Source organism: Trachypithecus francoisi, unplaced genomic scaffold, assembly GCF_009764315.1.
Source record: "Trachypithecus francoisi isolate TF-2019V2 unplaced genomic scaffold, Tfra_2.0 Lachesis_group4, whole genome shotgun sequence".
Classification (NCBI taxonomy): Eukaryota; Metazoa; Chordata; class Mammalia; order Primates; family Cercopithecidae; genus Trachypithecus; species Trachypithecus francoisi.
The window spans coordinates 106,415,318-106,433,853 of record NW_022681469.1 but is presented as its reverse complement, the minus strand read 5'-3'; the positions used below and the strand labels follow the sequence as shown (position 1 = coordinate 106,433,853).

Below are 18,536 nucleotides of genomic sequence, written 5' to 3'. Positions count from 1 at the left end.
AGCCATTTCCTGGTAACAGCCATGGTGGCATTTAAGACACCCTGTGGGAGCTCCATGCAGGCCCAGGGAGCACGAGCGAGCCGGGTGGAGCCACAGCTGGAAGACACTGGGGACTCGGGGCTGCATCTGTGACAAGCCCCCTTCCTCTTTGGAGAACTGAGCAAACTTAACATTGCAAGTATGTTTCCGTGACACCTTTTCCGTGACACCTCTTTGCTCTAATAAATTGATACTATTTCATTGAAGCACTGAGTAACTGAATGAATGACTCTCAACTGACATACTTGGGAAGATTGGACTGGCTGGCATTATCTCCCTCCAAAAATAGAAGGGGGCTCATTGTGGTTTTATAGTGACAGGCATAACTAGGATATTTCTATTTTGTGGACACATTCACTGACTGACACTCAGCAGCCAATCTAATGTCCATGCAGGGAAGGTGGTAGGGAGAGAAGAAGAGGGAGAGATGCTTCCTCCCAGGGCTCTCAGCACCAGGGAATATGCCCCTTCCTGGGGGCAGGCATTCTAGGCCTTTGCTCTTCAGGTTCCTCTGTGATTTCTCCTCTGGGGAGACGCCACAGGGTGTGGTGAGAGTGCGGTGTGGCCACTGACCCCCGTCCTGAGGCTTAATCATCCTCAGCCACTGGCCCTGTTAGGCTGTGGCCTGCTATGGGGCCGCCCTTTCTTGCCCCTCGCTTGTCTAGGGAAACACCTGTTTGTAGTGGTGAGGGGAGAAGCTTCCCACACAGCATGAGAACAGCTCTTCTAGGATGCACACGAACCCTGGCATTGTCTTAGAGACTGTGTTCATGTCATAGCAGAATACCCCAAACGGGGTGGCTTAAATGACAAAAATGTATTCTGTTACCATTCTGGAAGGTGGAATCTGAGCTGGAGGTGTCGGCAGGGCCGTGATCCCCTGAAGGCTTGGGAAGGATCTGTCCTGGGCCCCACTCCAGCACCTGGTGGTTCCGTGGCTCGGGCAGCCTCCCTCCCACGTCCCCATGGAGTTCTCCCTGTGTGTGTCTGTCTCCTCTCATGGCACTCTCCCTGTGTGTGTGTCTGTGTACAAATTCTTTATATGGACACTAGTCATATTGGATCAGGGGCCCACCCTATGCGGTATGACTGCATCTTAACTAGTTACATCTGCAACAACTGTGTCTCCAAATAAGGTCACCTTCTGAGGTGCCGGAGGTTGAGATCACAAAATAAGGATTCAGGGGGCACACAGTTCAGTCCATAACAAAGATCAAACTACTGTCATGTAGACAATCTTGCAATCAAATGTCACAGGTTGCATTGTTGTGTAACGCCCCCCCCCACCATGTTACTTTCTGTCTTCAGACTAACTAACAGTGCTATCCTCTCAGTCTCTGTGTAATGAGGAAGTCTGAATGTCTAAAATAATGGATGAGTGAATGGATGGATGGATACGTGATGGGTGAATGGATGGGTGGATGGATGGTAAATGAATGAATGAGTGGATGGGTGGGTGGATGGATGGATGGATGGGTAGATGGATGGATGGATGATGGATGGATGAGTGAATGGATGGATGAATGATTAGATGGATGGGTGATGGGCGGATGAATGGATGGATGATGGATGGGTGAATGGATGAATGGATGGATGGAGGGATGGGTGATGGGTGGATGCATGGATGGATGGATGATGGATGAGTGAATGGATGGATGGGTGAATAGATGGATGGATGAATAGATGGATGGATGGGTGATGGATGGATGGATGGCTGATGGGTGGATGGATGGATGATGGATAGATGAGTGAATGGATTGATGGGTGAATGGATGGATGATGGGTGGATGGATGGATGATGGATGAGTGAATGGATGGATGGATGAATAGACGGATGGGTGATTGGTGGATGGATGGATGATGGATGGATGAGTGAATGGATGGATGGGTGAATGGATGGATAGATGAATAGATGGATGGATGGGTGATGGATGGATGAGTGAATGGATGGATGGGTGAATGGATGGATGATGGGTGGATGGATGGATGGATGATGGATGAGTGGATGGATGGGTGAATGGATGGATGGATGAATAGACGGATGGATGGGTGATGGATGGATGGATGGGTGAATGGATGGATGGATGGATGGGTGATGGATGGATGGATGGGTGATGGATGGATGGATGAGTGAATGGATGAATGGGTGAATGGATGGATGATGGGTGGATGGATGGATGGATGATGGATGAGTGGATGGATGGGTGAATGGATGGATGGATGAATAGACGGATGGATGGGTGATGGATGGATGGATGGGTGAATGGATGGATGGATGGATGGATAGATAGATGGATCAGTCGATTTATGGATGGATGGATGGATGGATGGGTGAGTAGGTCTATGAAAGAGCAGAGGAAGCTCCCACGAGTGCTCCTGCTACAAAGGTGCATGCTTGCCTCCTGCTATTCTTGGAACCCTAGGAGGTCTTGCAAAGGAGAAGGGAACAGATGCTTCCACTCACCTCTATGTGCCAGCGCCCTACCAGGCACCTCAGTGTTTGCTTTCATTCTCACTCTATAGGCTAGGACTGGTCATAGCATCCTCCTTTCACTTTCTTCAAAACAACTAGCTATTGATCACCTGCTGACCAACAACTGCTGGCCACCAGGAGGGGAGAATGAGAAGACTCTAAGGAAGGAAGGTAGGCCAGCCTTAGCCTTTCACAAATGGGACAACTGAGGCACAGGTGATCGGAGCAGCATCCCCGGCTCCAGTATAAGAAAATGATCTTACATGTGGGCCAGGCATGGTGGCTCACGCCTGTAATCCCAGCACTTTGGGAAGCCGAGGCAGACAGATCACTTGAGGTCAGGCATTCGAGACCAGCCTGGCCAACATGGTAAAACCCCATCTCTACTAAAAATACAAAAATCAGCCAGGCATGGTGGCGTATGTGTGTAATCCCAGCTACTTGGGAGGCTGAGGCAGGAGAATGGCTTGCCCCCGGGAGGCGGAAGTTGCAGTGAGCTGAGATGGCACCACTGCACTCTAGTCTCAAAAAAAAAAAGGAAAGAAGAAAAGGAAATTATCTTACATGTGCATGGGTCAAGAATGACATGGCTGGCCTCTGCTGCCCATCTCCTTGTAGAAAAGCATTAATTAAAATGGATTCAATGCAATTTACTCAGCTTTAGTTTTCTCATCTGTAGAAAAGGGTAATGATATCTACTTCATTGGGATCATTGTGGGATTAGATGCAATTATGTAACTGAAGGCAGTTGGCACAGACAGGCACCGGATAAGCACCTAGTCAACCTACTCTCCCTTTCCCTTCTTTTGTGTAAATCCTCATGTCCCCTCCTCTCTTCAGCCTCTCCTGTCCCTGTCACGGAATACCATGTTTAGAGCTGTCAGTGAAATGGCATGTGTCTGAAGGTGAGGATTTCCTATTTGAGATAAAAGTCTGCAGTTTCCACAAGTTAATACAGCAAACAGACCAAGCATCTTTTTTTTTTTTTTTTCTTGCTGGGTGGACTCAGGTAAAATTGAGCTGCTAAGTACCCAGGATTTATATAATTTGTTGCTAATATTAAAGAGATTTACATGTCCGTTATACTCCTGCAGGTTTAATCTGATGACTACAAAATGCTCAGAAGACATTGCTATTTCAAGGACAACTAGATTATTTGGGTGAAAGCTGGATCTTTGTATGTAGATACTCTGGACTTCGGATGCCAATCTATTTCATTGGTTCTTTGCAGTTCCTTCAGCCGCTCCTGAGAACGTGTCAGCTGAGGCTGTCAGCTCGACCCAGATTTTACTGACATGGGCTTCCGTGCCGGAACAGGACCAGAATGGGCTCATACTGGGCTACAAGGTGCGTGATGGGATGACCTCCCTTTGCTTAAAGAGTGAGGTGGGGAAATGTGACCACGCGCCATTCCCCCAAAGCAACAAGCTTCCTCTTCTCCAGCAGATCTGCAGTGCCGGCCAGTTTGTGATTTTTATTAAGACATCCAGTTGTCTTATCTAAGCCTCATTGCAGTCTGGGAATTAGGCATCAGTATAACCACACCACAAACGCCAAAACTGGGTGCCAGAAGAAAAGCGCAGCCGGAGTGGACCTGACCCCGGGGCCTGCGCCTGGCTCCGCCCTCGCTGGCCTCGGTGCCATGGGCCAGTTACTGAAACCCTTTGCCTGTGTCTCCCCGCTTGTAAAACGGGAATAACGATGGGAGCTTTGTCCCGGGGTTAGTGTGAGAATTCAGTGGGTCTTTTACACAGCACGCCTTGCTCATGGGAAGGACTGGGCCAGGTGGACCGCTGTATGTGTGTTTCTCTGTGTGTCATCACGGTCCTAGCAATGGCATCCGCTGGAAGGGTCGAATCTGTCCCAGCTTCTTCGGGGAGCCATTTCTGGGTTCCACCTTCTATACATCCACCCCAACCCTTTAAAACCCCATTCTGTTCCTCATTCCATCACTCAGGGGTGACAGGCTCTGTCTCCCTGTCTGCTCCTTGGCTCAGCAATGCTAAGCATCAGAATGAGCTTTTCTGGACCCGGCCAGCAAGGCCATGCTTGTCTCAGTGCTGCTCCCTGGGTTTTGAGCATGCCTCCTCCACCTTTCCATACTTCACATCCCTATTCTTTGTTTCCCCCGCCTGCTCTCCTATATCTTCCCCCTTCCCCAAGCATTCTAAATGCACCCTGCTGGCTCCGTGACACATGGCAGTCCCATTGAGGGGGTTCAGTGACCAAAACTCCACACCACATTCCTGGGGCCCAGAGAAATGTGCTTGCTGTGCTATTTTCAAACACCTCCCTGGTGATGCTCTCCTTTATGGCCTTCCATGTCCCTGATCTCGGGGAGCAGTTCAGAGAGGGTGGGTGTTGAGTGAGGACTTAGCAGGAGGCCCTGGAGCAGAGCAGCTTGGGGTGGGGTGCCCTGGAGGAGAGCAGCTTGGGGTGGGGTGCCTACAGCCTGCACAGCTGCAGATGGCCCAAGGAGGCCGGAGCTCCCGGTCTGTGTGAGGATAGCAGGTCTTCTGGAGCAGGAACCCAGCTTCCATGGCTGGGAAGCCCAGGGGGCTGCTGGCTCCTGTGGCGGGAAGCAGAATGTGACTGAGTTCATAATCGAGTCTGTTTGAGTGGCTGTGGTTGGCACGGCTGCAGTTGGGCCCTCTGATCTTGCAGATCACGACCAGGTAGTAGGCGCGCCAAGCCGTGGGCACTAACTCAGACTCCCCTGGAGTGCAGTCACTTCACCACCGCCTTCCTCCCCAGACGCCAGCGTGGACAAATGAGATCCACAAGCCCTGCCCACAGCCATCCTCAGGGAGAAAGCACAGTTGGCTGGGCCTTGATTCACGAAAGTGGCCTGCCCCGTGCCACGGCGGTGCCTCCTGGCACCCTCCTCCTTATAACCCTCACATTGTGCTGATGCCACAGATCCTGTTCCGGGCCAAAGACCTGGATCCCGAGCCCAGAAGCCACACCGTGCGAGGGAACCACACGCAGTCGGCCCTGCTGGCAGGCCTGCGCAAGTTCGTGCTCTACGAGCTCCAGGTGCTGGCGTTCACCCGCATCGGGAATGGGGTCCCCAGCACGCCCCTCATCCTGGAGCGCACCAAAGACGATGGTAGGTCCAGGGTTCACGCCTTCGGGAGCCTGGCTGCCTCCCAGGTTGGCCTTTCAAAGGCAAACAATTTGAATTGTTGCTTTTAACTTAATTTTCAAACCACTTTCTTTTGCAGTTGAGGGAAACAAAGCAAAATTGTTTTTCAGTCACTGAGCACTTCTATGGCCAATTTCAGCCTGGAGTGGATTTTTACAGCCTAATTACGAACCTGGGCAGAGTTTCCCTCATAACTCTGCCATGGGCAGTGCTGGGGAGAGGCAGGAAAGGCTGGGGCTGGGCTGAGCTGTGGATGTGAGCTGTGGACGCTCCTCTTGGCGGGGGCTTCACATATCTAGTGTAGTGCCCCCTTATCCAGCAACACATCCCAGGACCCCCAGGGGATGCCAAACTGCAGATAAGGGGGGACTACTATAGTTTAAAAAATCCACAGTGGACCTCATGCCTTAATTCTCGGTACTGCCCTGGTCTCACTGTTTGCATTGTGGGAGGTAATTAGAAGTTGTAGAAAGCCCCATGTGTGACGGCTCAGGGTCCCCAGCTCCCTGTGTTTCCAGACCTGAATAACAAGCATGCCTTGCCAGCTTTGTTTTCATGAAACTCTAAATCATCGGTAAATATGTTTTCCCACTTTACAGATGTCAAACACGTAAAGGTTAACGTCTCTACATTTTCACTATTAGACAGACTGGAATGAATACATCAGGGGGAGAAGTACTGATCTCCCCCTTCCCGCCAAAAAAACACCCACTATGAGGATCAGAGTGGCTGAAGAAGTGAAATAACTGTAGGTTTTCTTAAGCATCTTTGCTGAGTAACTAAATGAGTCTGAAAATCCTCTTAACTGCTGAGTGGAAAGCGCTGTCTCCACGTGGCTCAGAGAGCGCCGCCCTCGTCCTCGCCTCGCCTCAGGGAGAGACGGGAACCTTGCAGAAGGCTTTGTCCATCCTCCCCTGACACAGGATCTCAGGCTAGAGGGGGATCCAGGAGGGAAAAGGAATGTGGATGTTGTTTCCTTTCAAAACTATCTCCAGCTCCAGTGTATTCCAGGTTTCCCAGATGACAGTAAAAAGGGGCATCTTAGAAACTGTAACAGCAGGCCCAAGGCAACTGTTCCCTCCTGAAGCAGGCACTGGTGAGTCCTGGAATGCTGCGGCTTCCTCTCCCACAGCGCTCCCATAGACACGCCTTTCCTCCTCTGCATTCCAGCGTAATCCCAGTAGACAGCCCAGGAGAGGGCTCAGGGGAGCAACGCTACTTCAGACTGAAGTCAGTGTCTGCGTATCTGTGACTTAGTCCTGGTTGCGAGCCTGGTGGCCTCCTTCAAACATTTATTTCACCCCAAACTAGGCGTCATAGCACACGTTCAAAATTTAAAATACCGTTCCCAGCTTCATAGCCGGGGACAGAAGTCAGCAGCCCAGAATGACGAACATACATCCTTTTATTTTCACATTGATTGTTCCATGCTCATTGCCTCTTACCTGGGAATCAATCAGTTATTAATTCCAACAAGAAGCTCTCATATTGGCCACACACTTACTTGCCTGTTCGTTTAAGTAAATGTATTTTATGAGGGCTACGACCCTATTATTCAGCAGTTCCACCACACCTAACTGCTTTTTGAATTATTGGCGCACCGAACCACACACAAGAATTATTATATGCATTTGTGCACATCAACTCTTAATTATCTAGGATGATGCAGGAGAGAGGTGGCATGCCTACGAGAAAAATGATTGAGGATAAACGTGTTCTTCCGTCAGAAATTGTAACCTCCATTACAGTTGGGAGGAACTTTAGGCCGCCTTATCTACCAGCTGCTTTGCAGATGTCAAACCCAGTAAGGGAATCAGAGCTCAGATGAGGGAAATCCTGCCTCTCAACCTGATGTTCACTCTCCGAGTCATTTAGTGACTGGTCTGCTTGTGTCCTGGTAGGCTGGTTACACTCACGCTCTTCCTGGCGTAGTTCACGAGACCTGCTTTTGAGTCTTGGAAAGCAGATGGGCAGGGTTTCAAGGAAAGTGTTTGCTCAAGATTCTTAGGGAGCCACACTACCAGTGAGGTTCCAGAAGTCATCAGTGCAAAACTTTAGAGGATTCTAAACCCATGACACTGTAGCCTGTGGTAGTGACTGCACCCAGCTGACCCTCAGAGTCCTGTGGAACCTGTCACGCACCCAAGGAACATTGTCTTGACCTCCGGATCCCTGTGGCTTTCCCTTCAGCTCCAGGCCCACCAGTGAGGCTCGTGTTCCCTGAAGTGAGACTCACCTCCGTGCGGATTGTGTGGCAACCTCCGGAGGAGCCCAACGGCATCATCCTGGGTAAGGGAGCGGCGGTGGCCGGGCGTGGTGGCTCAGGCCTGTCATCCCAGCACCTTGGGAGACTGAGGCAGGCCGATTGCTTGAGCCCAGGAGTTCAAGACCAGCCTGGGCAACACTGGGAGACCCCAACACTACAAAAAAAAAAAAAAAATTCAAACTATTAGCCGGGCATGGTGGCATGCACCTATTGGTCCCAGCTACTGGGGAGGCTGAGGTGAGACGGTCGCTTGAGCCCAGGAGGTTGAGGCTGCAGTGAGTCCAGATTGCATCACTGCACTCCAGTCTGGGAGAGAGTACAAGACCCTATCCCCAAAATAAGAATTAAAAAAAAAAGGAGTGATGATGTTTAATAGGAGAGAAATAATAATCACGTTGATGTCGTCCCTGTTTGTTAGATGTTTATGAGGTTAAACAAAAGCCTGTCTCCAGCAGCCTAGCATTTCCTGAACCGAGATGATCACGGGCCTCTTGACTGTTTTCTGAGCTACGTACTAAGGGTTTTTTGTATGGAATGAAATTTATGTTTTGTTAACCTGGAATTTCTTCCATTCGTTTGCGGCTCATGGCGATACCGTTCGTAACCAACCTCCCCTTCCGCTCTGAAATATCAGGCTATTTTGCTGTGTGTTTGGGAAACAACAGGCTAGTTTTTCAGACCTGGGCTTTGCTCCCATGTTCCCGGAAACATCTTTCCTACAGCACTTGCACCCAATCCTTGTAAGAAGCCACTGAGATGAAGCGCATGCCTTGGGTCATCCCAGGGAATTTGTTTACTTCTGACGTTTCAGCATTGCAGCCGGCATACCAACTCTGGTAACACTGATGAAAAGCCTGAATTTTTCCCAGTTCCCCAAAGCAGCAAATTCTATTTTAAAACATCCCCAGTTCCTTGATTCACTCACCCTTTCACAGAGACAAATTGAGGACTTTCCGTGTGCAGGTGTCTTACGCACAGTGGCGGGTGAGGAATGAACGAGGTGCGCCCGTCCCCCAAGATGCCCACAGTCCCGTAACAGAGACACACATTGAGAGTACAGTGAGATAAGCCGTCTGAAAGAGGTTTCATTCAGTGCCTCACACACAGCTCCTTCTGGGTGGGGTCTCTGTGGGTGGAAGGCTCCTTTTGAGTGGGATCTGGAGATAGGTGGCTTCTAAAGCCTTGGAAGAAGGGAAGAGGGTGTCCACTCAGCCAAGATCGAATGCTTTCAGCCTGTGGGAGCACTGACAGCTCCAAGGCTGGGGTTGGAGGCTGGGCCAGGTCTTGAGCTACTGTGAGCTCCCTGCTGTGCCCTGGAGAATGTGGCCCTGAAACCCGGACGTTATAAACTGGCCTATTAGAGGAAAGCAGGGCAGCCACAGAACATTGCCCCAGCCCCAGGTTAGCTCTCGGGATATTGACGGAATCCTGACACACCAGAGACCCCTGATTCATCCAGCCTGTGTTCTAGGTGATGTACGGTAAAGTTATAAACCCAGACTTACAAACAGGTGGTAAAATTCACCACTCTTGCCTGCATATGATCTTGGGATTCTAAGAGTTGGTTTGAAGAGTTTCACGTCACCAAAAAAGAGTTTGGAGGCCTGTGTTGAACGGCAGCAGGAACTCGTCCAAGGTCTTTGAATGAGAAAGCTGTACAATCAGATTGGCCTTTGAGATAATCACTCTGGCAGCCTGAGAAGGGTGGATGCAAAGCCAACTAGTTATTGAGCCCTTGCTTCCACTGAGAGGGGGCCCTGGAACTTCCTCAGTCTTCTGCACAAGGAGGCTGCGGCCTATTTTCACTTTGCCTCTTTCTTGATGTGATTTCTGGAGTTGCCAGATAGAAGTGTCTGGCTTTGAGTATGGCATTTCTCAATGAGGCGACCTTTGGAATTGTGGGTTCCTGCTACTAAAGTCTCAGATGAGCAGCCACTGTGGAGGTGAGCATTTCAGGGCCTGGCCCGGCGGAGAGGGAGCTACGAGCCACGTCTGGTGCCTGTGCAGTGAGCCCAGTCTCGGGGTAGGAAACGGTCTGCCCAGCAGACAGCTGTGGTGAAGAGATTTGCAGGAGCCCCACCCAGGCGGGCCCTAACCTCAGCACAGCACCCAGGCATCAGCCTTTTCTGGAACAAGCAGGGATAATATCTGATTACCCAGGACCTGTCCTCAGCATGCTGTGAAACAAGAAACGTTGACAGAGGTACAGGAGTCCACAAGAATGGTGTTCCCCGTGAAGAAGCAGGCTCGCCCAGCCCCACCTCCACCTTGGCAGGGCCCCCGGCTCCCACTGCCGGCCTCGGTAGACCCTCCCGGCAAGTCCTCACTCTGTGGTCACCTCTGTCCACTCACTGTCACCTTACTGGGCTGCCAAGAATCAGTTCTGGAGTGCGAAGGTGTGGGACAGGTGCAGGAGCAAAGCATGTACTTCATCTGTGCTTCTCTCTTGCCGTAGACAAACCCGTGCTCAGATTCCAGTGCTGAGACTTTGACCCAGGGCTTCCTTGCACATGTGGGGAGGCTCTGGCCTCAGCCAGCCCTAGGCCCAGCCCTCTGTCTGACACACCTGCTTCTCCAGGGCCTCTGACCTTCCTGAGGACTCACACCGATGTCCTCTGTAGCCCCAGGTCCTCACTGCCCCGCTCCCTGACCATGTGTCCACCTGGTCAGGCTTGTCTTCAGCACGCCCACTGGCACAGTGTGAGGCCTGCTGTCCAGTGAGCCCATCAGCTGGTTTTATCATCTGTCGTTTACTTTCCAGAGTGTCTCTGACATTTCCTTTTCTGACAACAAGAGCACTATAAAATGATAATTGAGGCCACAATGAAATCCCATTTCACATTCACCAGATTTGGCACAAGAAGCTGTGATGATGCCAAGTTTACATGAGAATGTGGAGAAACAAGACCCCTCCACCCTTGCCAGGAGAGAGAGTTGGTGCGTCCACTTTGGGGAGTGCTCTGGCAATACCCAGGAAAGGTGACCACATTCACGCCACACCCCAGAAGCTCTGCACTTCCAGGCCTTCGCCCTAGAGAAATTCTTGCCTGTGTGCACAAGGAGAAACGTACAAGGATGTTCATTACAGATTCACCGAAATAGCACGAAAGAAAGCAGCTCTCGTCTGCACAAGTCGGATGGCACGAACCTGGGGACTGCCCGCTTTTCCTTTCCTCTGTGTTTTCAACACTGCATCACCAACAAGCAGGCCGGCAGCGTGGGTAACGTTTTGGACTCAGATCTCGGCCTGTGCTTATTAGCTGGGTGAATTTATGCATGTTTCTTAGCATTCCCATGCCTCAGTTTCCCCATCCCTCAAAGGGGAAGCACATTCATGCCTCCCTCACTGGTTAAATGAGTTGCATTTAGAACAGTGCCTGCCACATAGTGAATGCTGAGTAAACGTTAGCTTCCGTATCACATAGAATATTTCATCGTTTCCCTGGCACCAGAGGAGGCTGGAGGTTCTCTGGACTTGGGAGCTCCTCCTGGATCACTGGGGGCTCAGCCTGGTCCTAGTATTCCCGTGGCATGCACCCGTGGTGTGCTGCCTTGATTTGTTCTCCATGACTCTGGTTGCTGAAGCAGAGGGTTCTTGCTGACAAGAGAAAGAAAATTTAGAAGGCTGTTCGGGTTGCAGAGAGTTCCTAATGTGCGTCGGGAGGTATGGATCTTGATTTGTAGTCACTGAAAACCACTGAAGCCCAGGTAAGAAGGGTGATCATTTAAATACTTTGAGCACTCCAACCACAGCCGAACACTGCTGAGTCACACAGCACCATGTCTACCTGCGAGGCAGACAGCCTCACTGCCGAGCCTCCTCTGTCATGCAGCATCGGGTTGTAATTGTAATGCCTGTTGTCCAGGTAACCTGTCACCTGTGTGTCATTACAGCCGGCACACCACACGGCGGAGGCTGCAGGAAGTCAGGAAGACACTTCTCGCCAATTCAGATAGGTGTTCACAGGAGAGAAAGCAAAACAACTTTTCGCCTGACTCACTTTACATCCAGAGACCTTGAATCAATGTTCCCACTCCAGCAGCTTGGCCTTCTGAGTACATAAACACCTCTGCTGCCCGAGCTTTTGTAATCTGTATCAAAACATGTTCTTGCATTTCCAAAAGAGAAAACAGCGTGAACCACCAGCAGGCGCCTAGAGGAGAAAAAACTTGCTTATTTGCATAAATATTTTACTGTGGAGTGCTTTTAGCATTTAGAACTTTTCTTTGGAGGGATGGGGTTGGAGGCCCCTGAGTACAGACATCCTTCCCTCACCCACCAGCTGACGTCACATGCCCTTGACTGCTATTATGCTAACATGATGATGCGTGAGCTCTTTAGACCCACGTGGGCCTGCCCTGGCCAGACATGCGGGATCCCGCCCTGCCAGCAGGAAGGCCTAACATTTACCTTTAAGCTTATGACGAAGGGTGTGCGGAAACTCCGCTGAGAATCAGGAGCTCCAGCAAATGTGATCCCTGTTTGCAGATTCAGCGTTTTGATCCCCAGCCCTCGGACGGATAAGCTGCAAAACCCATAGACCACGGCATCTAGGCTCGGCCAACGTGGGCCTCCTGGGGCCATTCAGTGGCTTGCGGGTTCTCTGACCCACTCGCCCACCAACAGCAGCTGCAGGGAGATCAGCAGCACGTGCCCCTGATGGTCATGCTTCGGGGTCCTGAGCACTGGGGCCCCGGTGATGCTCACTGAACAGCAACTCTCAGACTATGCCTTTTGTTTCCTAGGGAAGTGCACAATTTATAAAAGACTTGCAACTAACTGGGCATGGTGGCGCACACCCGTAATCCCAGCTACTCAGGAGGCTGAGGCATGAGAATGGCTTGAACCCAGGAGGCGGAGGTTGCAGTGAGCCAAGATCGCACCACTGCACTCCAGCCTGGGTGACAGAGCGAGGCTCTATCTCAAAGGCTTTGCAGCCACCTTAAATCTCCGGACAGGAGTCCCCAAATTGCTCTGTGTATAGCTCTGCGGCATCAGTCTTCAGGCTGACCCAGAGCTGAGATGCCTACAAGTCTTCCAGCATCCAGCCTCAGCTCCTCAGTGCCACCTTCTTGTGTTTCGAGCAGTGGACCGTTCTGGAACTTGTCTCAGGCCCGTGGCGCTGTCCCTTTCTGGATTCTGATTGTCTAAATGCGCAGTGCCGCCTCCGTCTTCCAGGTGTATTCAGAAACCCACTCTGGCCTCTCTCATTATGTTTTTAATCTTCTATTTGGATCAATGTGTCTCGTACTTGGCCTTGCTCCTTTTAATGCCTGTATTATAATTTACCCATACCCGTAAAAACAGGGCTCCTCGTAGGCCGCATTTTACTGCTGCTATTGATTCGGCCTGTTCATTCCTCCCTCGCACACGCCGCCGTCTTCTGGCCTTGCATCGCTGAAGTTCAGCACGCCAGTGTTGCTGATCTCGCTGTAACTGTAATTACATAACTAGCCTTTTCCACAGAAACGCTCTTATCTCTGAACACCATCTATCATTATTCTCTAAAAATGCAAGGACTATTACTCAGCTGCTCCTTTGTGCCATTTATGTACAGAAAAAAAAAAAGCTGTCTTCTATTGTCCATCGAGTCTAGGACTTTTTAAACGTGTGAAGGTGAGCTATAGACATTCATCTTTATGTTCAGCAGACCATGGTGTGGCAACCAGGTGATATTATCTTTATTTTAGGGCAAATAATAGGAAGGTACAAATAGAACCCAGAGGCCAAGGAATTTTCTTCCAGTGCCTAGGGAACCAGATCAAAGAGAAAAGAAGAACCCAGATTTCTGCAATTAGCAGGAATGGCGCTGTGCTTTGCAATCTGCATACATTATCTTACAGGGGCTTTGCCAGGCCTGCATCCTAAAGGTCAGGGGAGGGGAGGGCGACCCCACTGCAAACTCCCGCCTTCCTCCTTCGGCCCAGCAGCACTGCCACACACTGCACTATTAAGCAGTCATTAAAATTCATGTTTCTAAAGGGAAAACATGCTTTTGCTATCTTGTGCAGAAATCGCAGAATGAAAAACTCGTATTGAGTGTGGAAATCCAGGTTTGTTGAGTACTCATATGCATAGAAAAACGATTACCAAAGGCTGGGCGTGGCGGCTCACACCTACAATCCCAGCACTTTGGGAGGCCGAGGTGGGTGGCTCACCTGAGGTCAGGAGTTCAAGACCAGCCTGACCAACATAGAGAAACCCTGTCTCTACTAAAAATATGAAATTAGCTGGGCGTGGTGGTGGGTGCCTGTAATTCCAGCTACTCGGGAGACTGAGGCTGGAGAATCGCTTGAACCCAGGAGGCAGAGGTTGCAGTGAGCCGAGAACGCTCCATTGTACTCCAACCTGGGCAACAAGAGCAAAACAACGTCTCAAAAAAAAAAAAAAAAGATGAATAGAGGCTGGACACAATGACTCACACCTGCAATCCCAGCACTTTGGGAGGCTGAAGCAGAAGGTAATCACTTGAGCCCAGGAGTTCAAGACCAGCCTGGACAACATAGTGAGACCCCATCTCTATTTTAAATTTTAAAAAATGTTTAATAGCAAGAGATGAGAACTGAGAATCAGGCAGAGGTTAGAACTTGCCCGAGGCCTGGGTCAGGACCCAGGTCTCCTGGCTCCCTACTGTCCAGTCAGGAGCTTCTGAGAGAGAGGCAAGGAACCACACACAGAGAAACAGTCCACAAATCCGAGGCAGTGTATCCTTCAAGGCAGGTGAGGTGAGGCCCACGTGGGGCGGTGAAGGGGCACATGCATAACCATGTAATGGAAGCCTGTGTAGTCTGTGGCAGGGCCAAGGACAAGGCTCACCCTGGAGGGCAGAAGAGTCAGGTGGGGCCATTGATAGAAAGGAGGGTCTGTAAGCAAACCTCAGACGGCTTGGCAAGAAGAAACCGGTTCCCACATAATCCCCAAATCCTGTGATCCACAGGACGTGCCTTTGAACAACATCTTCATTTCATCTCAGGATTATTACCTCTAGCAATGGAATAATCTGAGCAGAGATAAAACATGGCGAAACAGTAAAGATTAAACAATAATGAAAACACATCTGTAACCATGCCCTGCTCCTGAAAGTAAATAACACTTCATTAATTCAGACGTAGTCACTGAAAGGCAATGTGGATTTTGAGTGAGAGGTCTTAATCACAACACAACTCTCCAACATGCTAAGTAACAAATCAAGGGAACTCAGGTAGGCTGGTGAGATCTGTAGGAAAGGCAGGTTCCAGGCCATCAGGGATGCCAGGTAAGTCCCTCGTTAGTCGCCTGTTGGGGCCAGGCCTCCGAGCATCTTCCAGCCGGGGCTTCTCTTCACTCTTAGGGATAGGCATGTTTTTGTTTTTATTTTTGAGATGGAGTCTCGCTCTGTTGCCCAGGCTGGAATGCAGTGGCTCAATCTTGGCTCACTGCAACCTTCGCCTCCCGGGTTCAAGTGATTCTCCTGCCTCAGCCTCACGAGCAGCTGGTATTACAGGCACCCACCACCACGCCTGGCTAATTTTTGTATTTTTAGTAGAAGCAGGGTTTCACCATCTTGGCCAGGCTGGTCTTGAACTCCTGACCTTTTAATCCCCCTGCCTCGGCCTCCCAAAGTGCTAGTATTACAGGCATGAGCCACCGTGCCTGACTGGGATAGGCATGTTTTTTCACACTGTGAAGAAGAAATCTCTTCAGCCACTGTGCAAAATCAGTGAGGTAATCGCACCTTGACAGTGTGGAGGGAGCAGGCTGAAACCCACGCATACATACATGAGTCTGTTTTTAATACAAACTTGATTTCTGCTGCTTTAGGGAGAGATTTGTATCTCTTCATCTCTAGGAACGATATTCAAATGCCTGAAGTTACACCAGGCTGCACTTCATTCTTGATGGTTTTGGTTTTGTGTGTGTTTGGTTTTTTTATGTTTTGTTTTCTGTTTTTGCTGGAGACAGAGTCTTGCTCTGTCACCCAGGCTACAGTGCAGTGGCACCATCTTGGCTCACTGCAACCTCTGCCTCCCGGGTTGAAGCTATTCTCCTGCCTCAGCCTCCTGACTAGCTGGGATTACAAGCGCCCATCACCACGTCCAGCTAATTTTTGTATTTTTAGTAGAGACGAGGTTTCACCATTTTGGTCAGGCTGGCCTCGAACTCCTGACCTTGTGATCTGCCCACCTCAGCCTCCCAAAGTGCTGGGATTACAGGCGTGAGCCACTGCGCCCTGCTGAAGTTTTGTACTTTTAGTAGAGACAGGGTTTCACCATGTTGGCCAGGCTGGTCTCAAAGTCTTGACCTCAAGTGATCCACCCTCCTCAGCCTCCCAATATGCTGGGATTACAGGCGTGAGTCACTGTGCCCAGCCGCTTTGCACTCTTTACCTGGCACTTTTGCATGATTTTTGAGCCATGTGAATATTATACATCTCAAGAAACTGTAACAGAATATTGAATGTCTTTAGACAAAAGGCAGCTTAACTAGAAGGTCTCCAAGATGAACATTGATTCTGTGGCCAGAGATGCTTTTTCCAGGCAGAACGCAGCCGCCAGAGACCTTAGAATTAGGGTCATTCTCCTGGCCCCAAGGAAGCAGGACTCTGTTGGGGAATTGACACTTCATGGGGAAACTCCGGCCCAGGGAGTCCTGCTCTGTGGTCTGCTCAGTGCTGAGCACACGTCGTAGGTAGCCAGTCAGGCATTGCAAAGTTGGGGGTGTCACTCCTCAGGGTCTGGCTGGGGGCTCAGCCGTGTCTGTTCTGGGCCCCTGTGCTGCCTCTGGTGGGCACTCACCACCCTGTCCTGGAACTGCAAGGCCTAAGGTGCCGACCCCACATCTGTGCCTGTAGACAGGTCCTGGGAATGAGGTTCCATGAAGACTGTGTGAGGAATGATAACTCTGGTCATACCGGCCACTACAGGGTGAGGGACTGCTAGGGAAAGTGTCCTGCCAGCTGGAGGAGGGAGGAGAAGTCGTGACTACGATTGTTTTGTAATAATATTAAAGCCAGGAGCAACCAGGCATGGCTGTGCCAGCCACGTCATCACCACCGTGAGCCCCCAGAGCCCTCCTGGCACCCTGTGAGGTGTCCTGTCATCTCCTTGCACCATGTAGTCCAGCAAACTGAGGCTCGGAGAGGCGTCATGGCTCATCCACAGTCACACAATGAATGATTGGCAGAGCGGGATTCCAGCCCAGAGGTCCGCCCCCAAAGGCATGTCCTTCTTCGAGGGGCCCGCTGGCTTCTGTTGGAGAGGACGCTTCTGCGTGGTGAGCCCTGGGGTCCGTGGTCCCGAGGAACTGGGGCCTGGCGAGGGGACGCTCTCCCTTGGCTCACGGATCGACGTGGGTGTTTACTTCCCCCAGGAAGAGTAGGCACCCGTGAGGCTCCAGCCCGGCTCCCTCATCACTTTCTCGCTGGGGACCCCTCTCTGAGCTTCACGGCCTCGTCCTCATCCTCGTCGTGTGCTTCCTGGCAGGCCTGCGGTCAGGGTCTGGCGTGCGAAGTGCTGGAGGGATGCAGCAGGGTCTCTGTCTGGATGTGCCCAGCGATGTAGCCGCTGTGGTTACGCCTTCTTTACCGTCAGGGTGCAGGGTGGCCAGCAGCCCCAAAGCCTCAGACCGGGTTTCCATTGTGTGCGCACAGCATACTCCCTGCTCTCACTACGGAGGGGTGGGGGAAACGGGAGTCCTGGGAGAAGAGCTGGCCTTCTCCCAGCCCTCACTATGCAGGGGCAGGGGAAACAGGAGGCCTGGGAGAACAGCTGGCCCTCTGCCAGCTCTCACTATGCAGGAGTAGGAGGAAGGGGTGACCTGGGAGAACAGCTGGCTCTCTCCCTACTCTCACTGTGCCGGGGTGGGGGAAATGGGAGGCCTGGGGGAAAACCCTGGGCCTCTCCCAGCTCTCACTACGCAGTTGCAGGCGGAAGGGGAGGCCCGGGGGAAGAGCTGGCCACCGTCTATAGGCTGCCCTTGGTCGGTCAGTGACTGGGAAGGAACAGGGTTCTAGCAGAGACACCCTTGCCGGAGGCCTGAGGCCAGCAGGGCCACATCCAGGAAGTCTTGGGGCACCCAGTCCCCATTGTGGGGAGGATAGCCTGTCCATTGGGGGCGGGACAGTGGCTGTGATGGCCACTCTGGGGGCCTAAGTTCAGGGTCTTGTAGACACCTGGGCCTACAGGTGGTGGCGTCATGGACAGGGCAGCCAGCAGCTGCGACGGCCACTCTGGGGGCCTAAGTTCAGGGTCCTGCAGACACCTGGGCCTAGAGGTGGTGGTATCATGGACAGGGCAGGGCGTGTGTCCCTGTCTGTGTGGTGGTGATGACGATGCTGACAGTGATCGGTGATGCCTGGGGCCGGATGCAAGGATGCACTTGAAGTCTGACCTCTGTGTAATTGTCCTCCCACCTCCCAGATGGCGAGCTGGGGAGGGACTCGTTAAACCTCTGGATGAGTGACAAGACACAGGAGCTGGCAGCATGCCTGTGAGCTCTGTCGTCCGTGAGCCAGAGACCCGAGAGCAGGAAGAGCAGAGAGAGGGAGGGGTTCACCCGGCACAGAGGCTGAGGGTGGGGGACAGGTAGCGTGGGGTCGCTCGGCAGCTCCTCCCCACAGAGGGTGAGCCCCCAA

The 18,536-nt window shown here is 51.5% G+C and overlaps 1 protein-coding gene across 1 annotated transcript in view; it reads left to right on the top strand.

The window, feature by feature from the left end:
* The window catches only part of SDK1 (sidekick cell adhesion molecule 1), a 990,930-nt gene that overhangs the window by 847,889 nt on the left and 124,505 nt on the right, over window positions 1–18,536 (top strand). Inside the window, 3 exon segments of the mRNA XM_033191941.1 lie at window positions 3,744–3,859; window positions 5,432–5,621; window positions 7,848–7,946. Of these exon segments, the coding sequence (XP_033047832.1) occupies window positions 3,744–3,859; window positions 5,432–5,621; window positions 7,848–7,946 (405 nt within the window).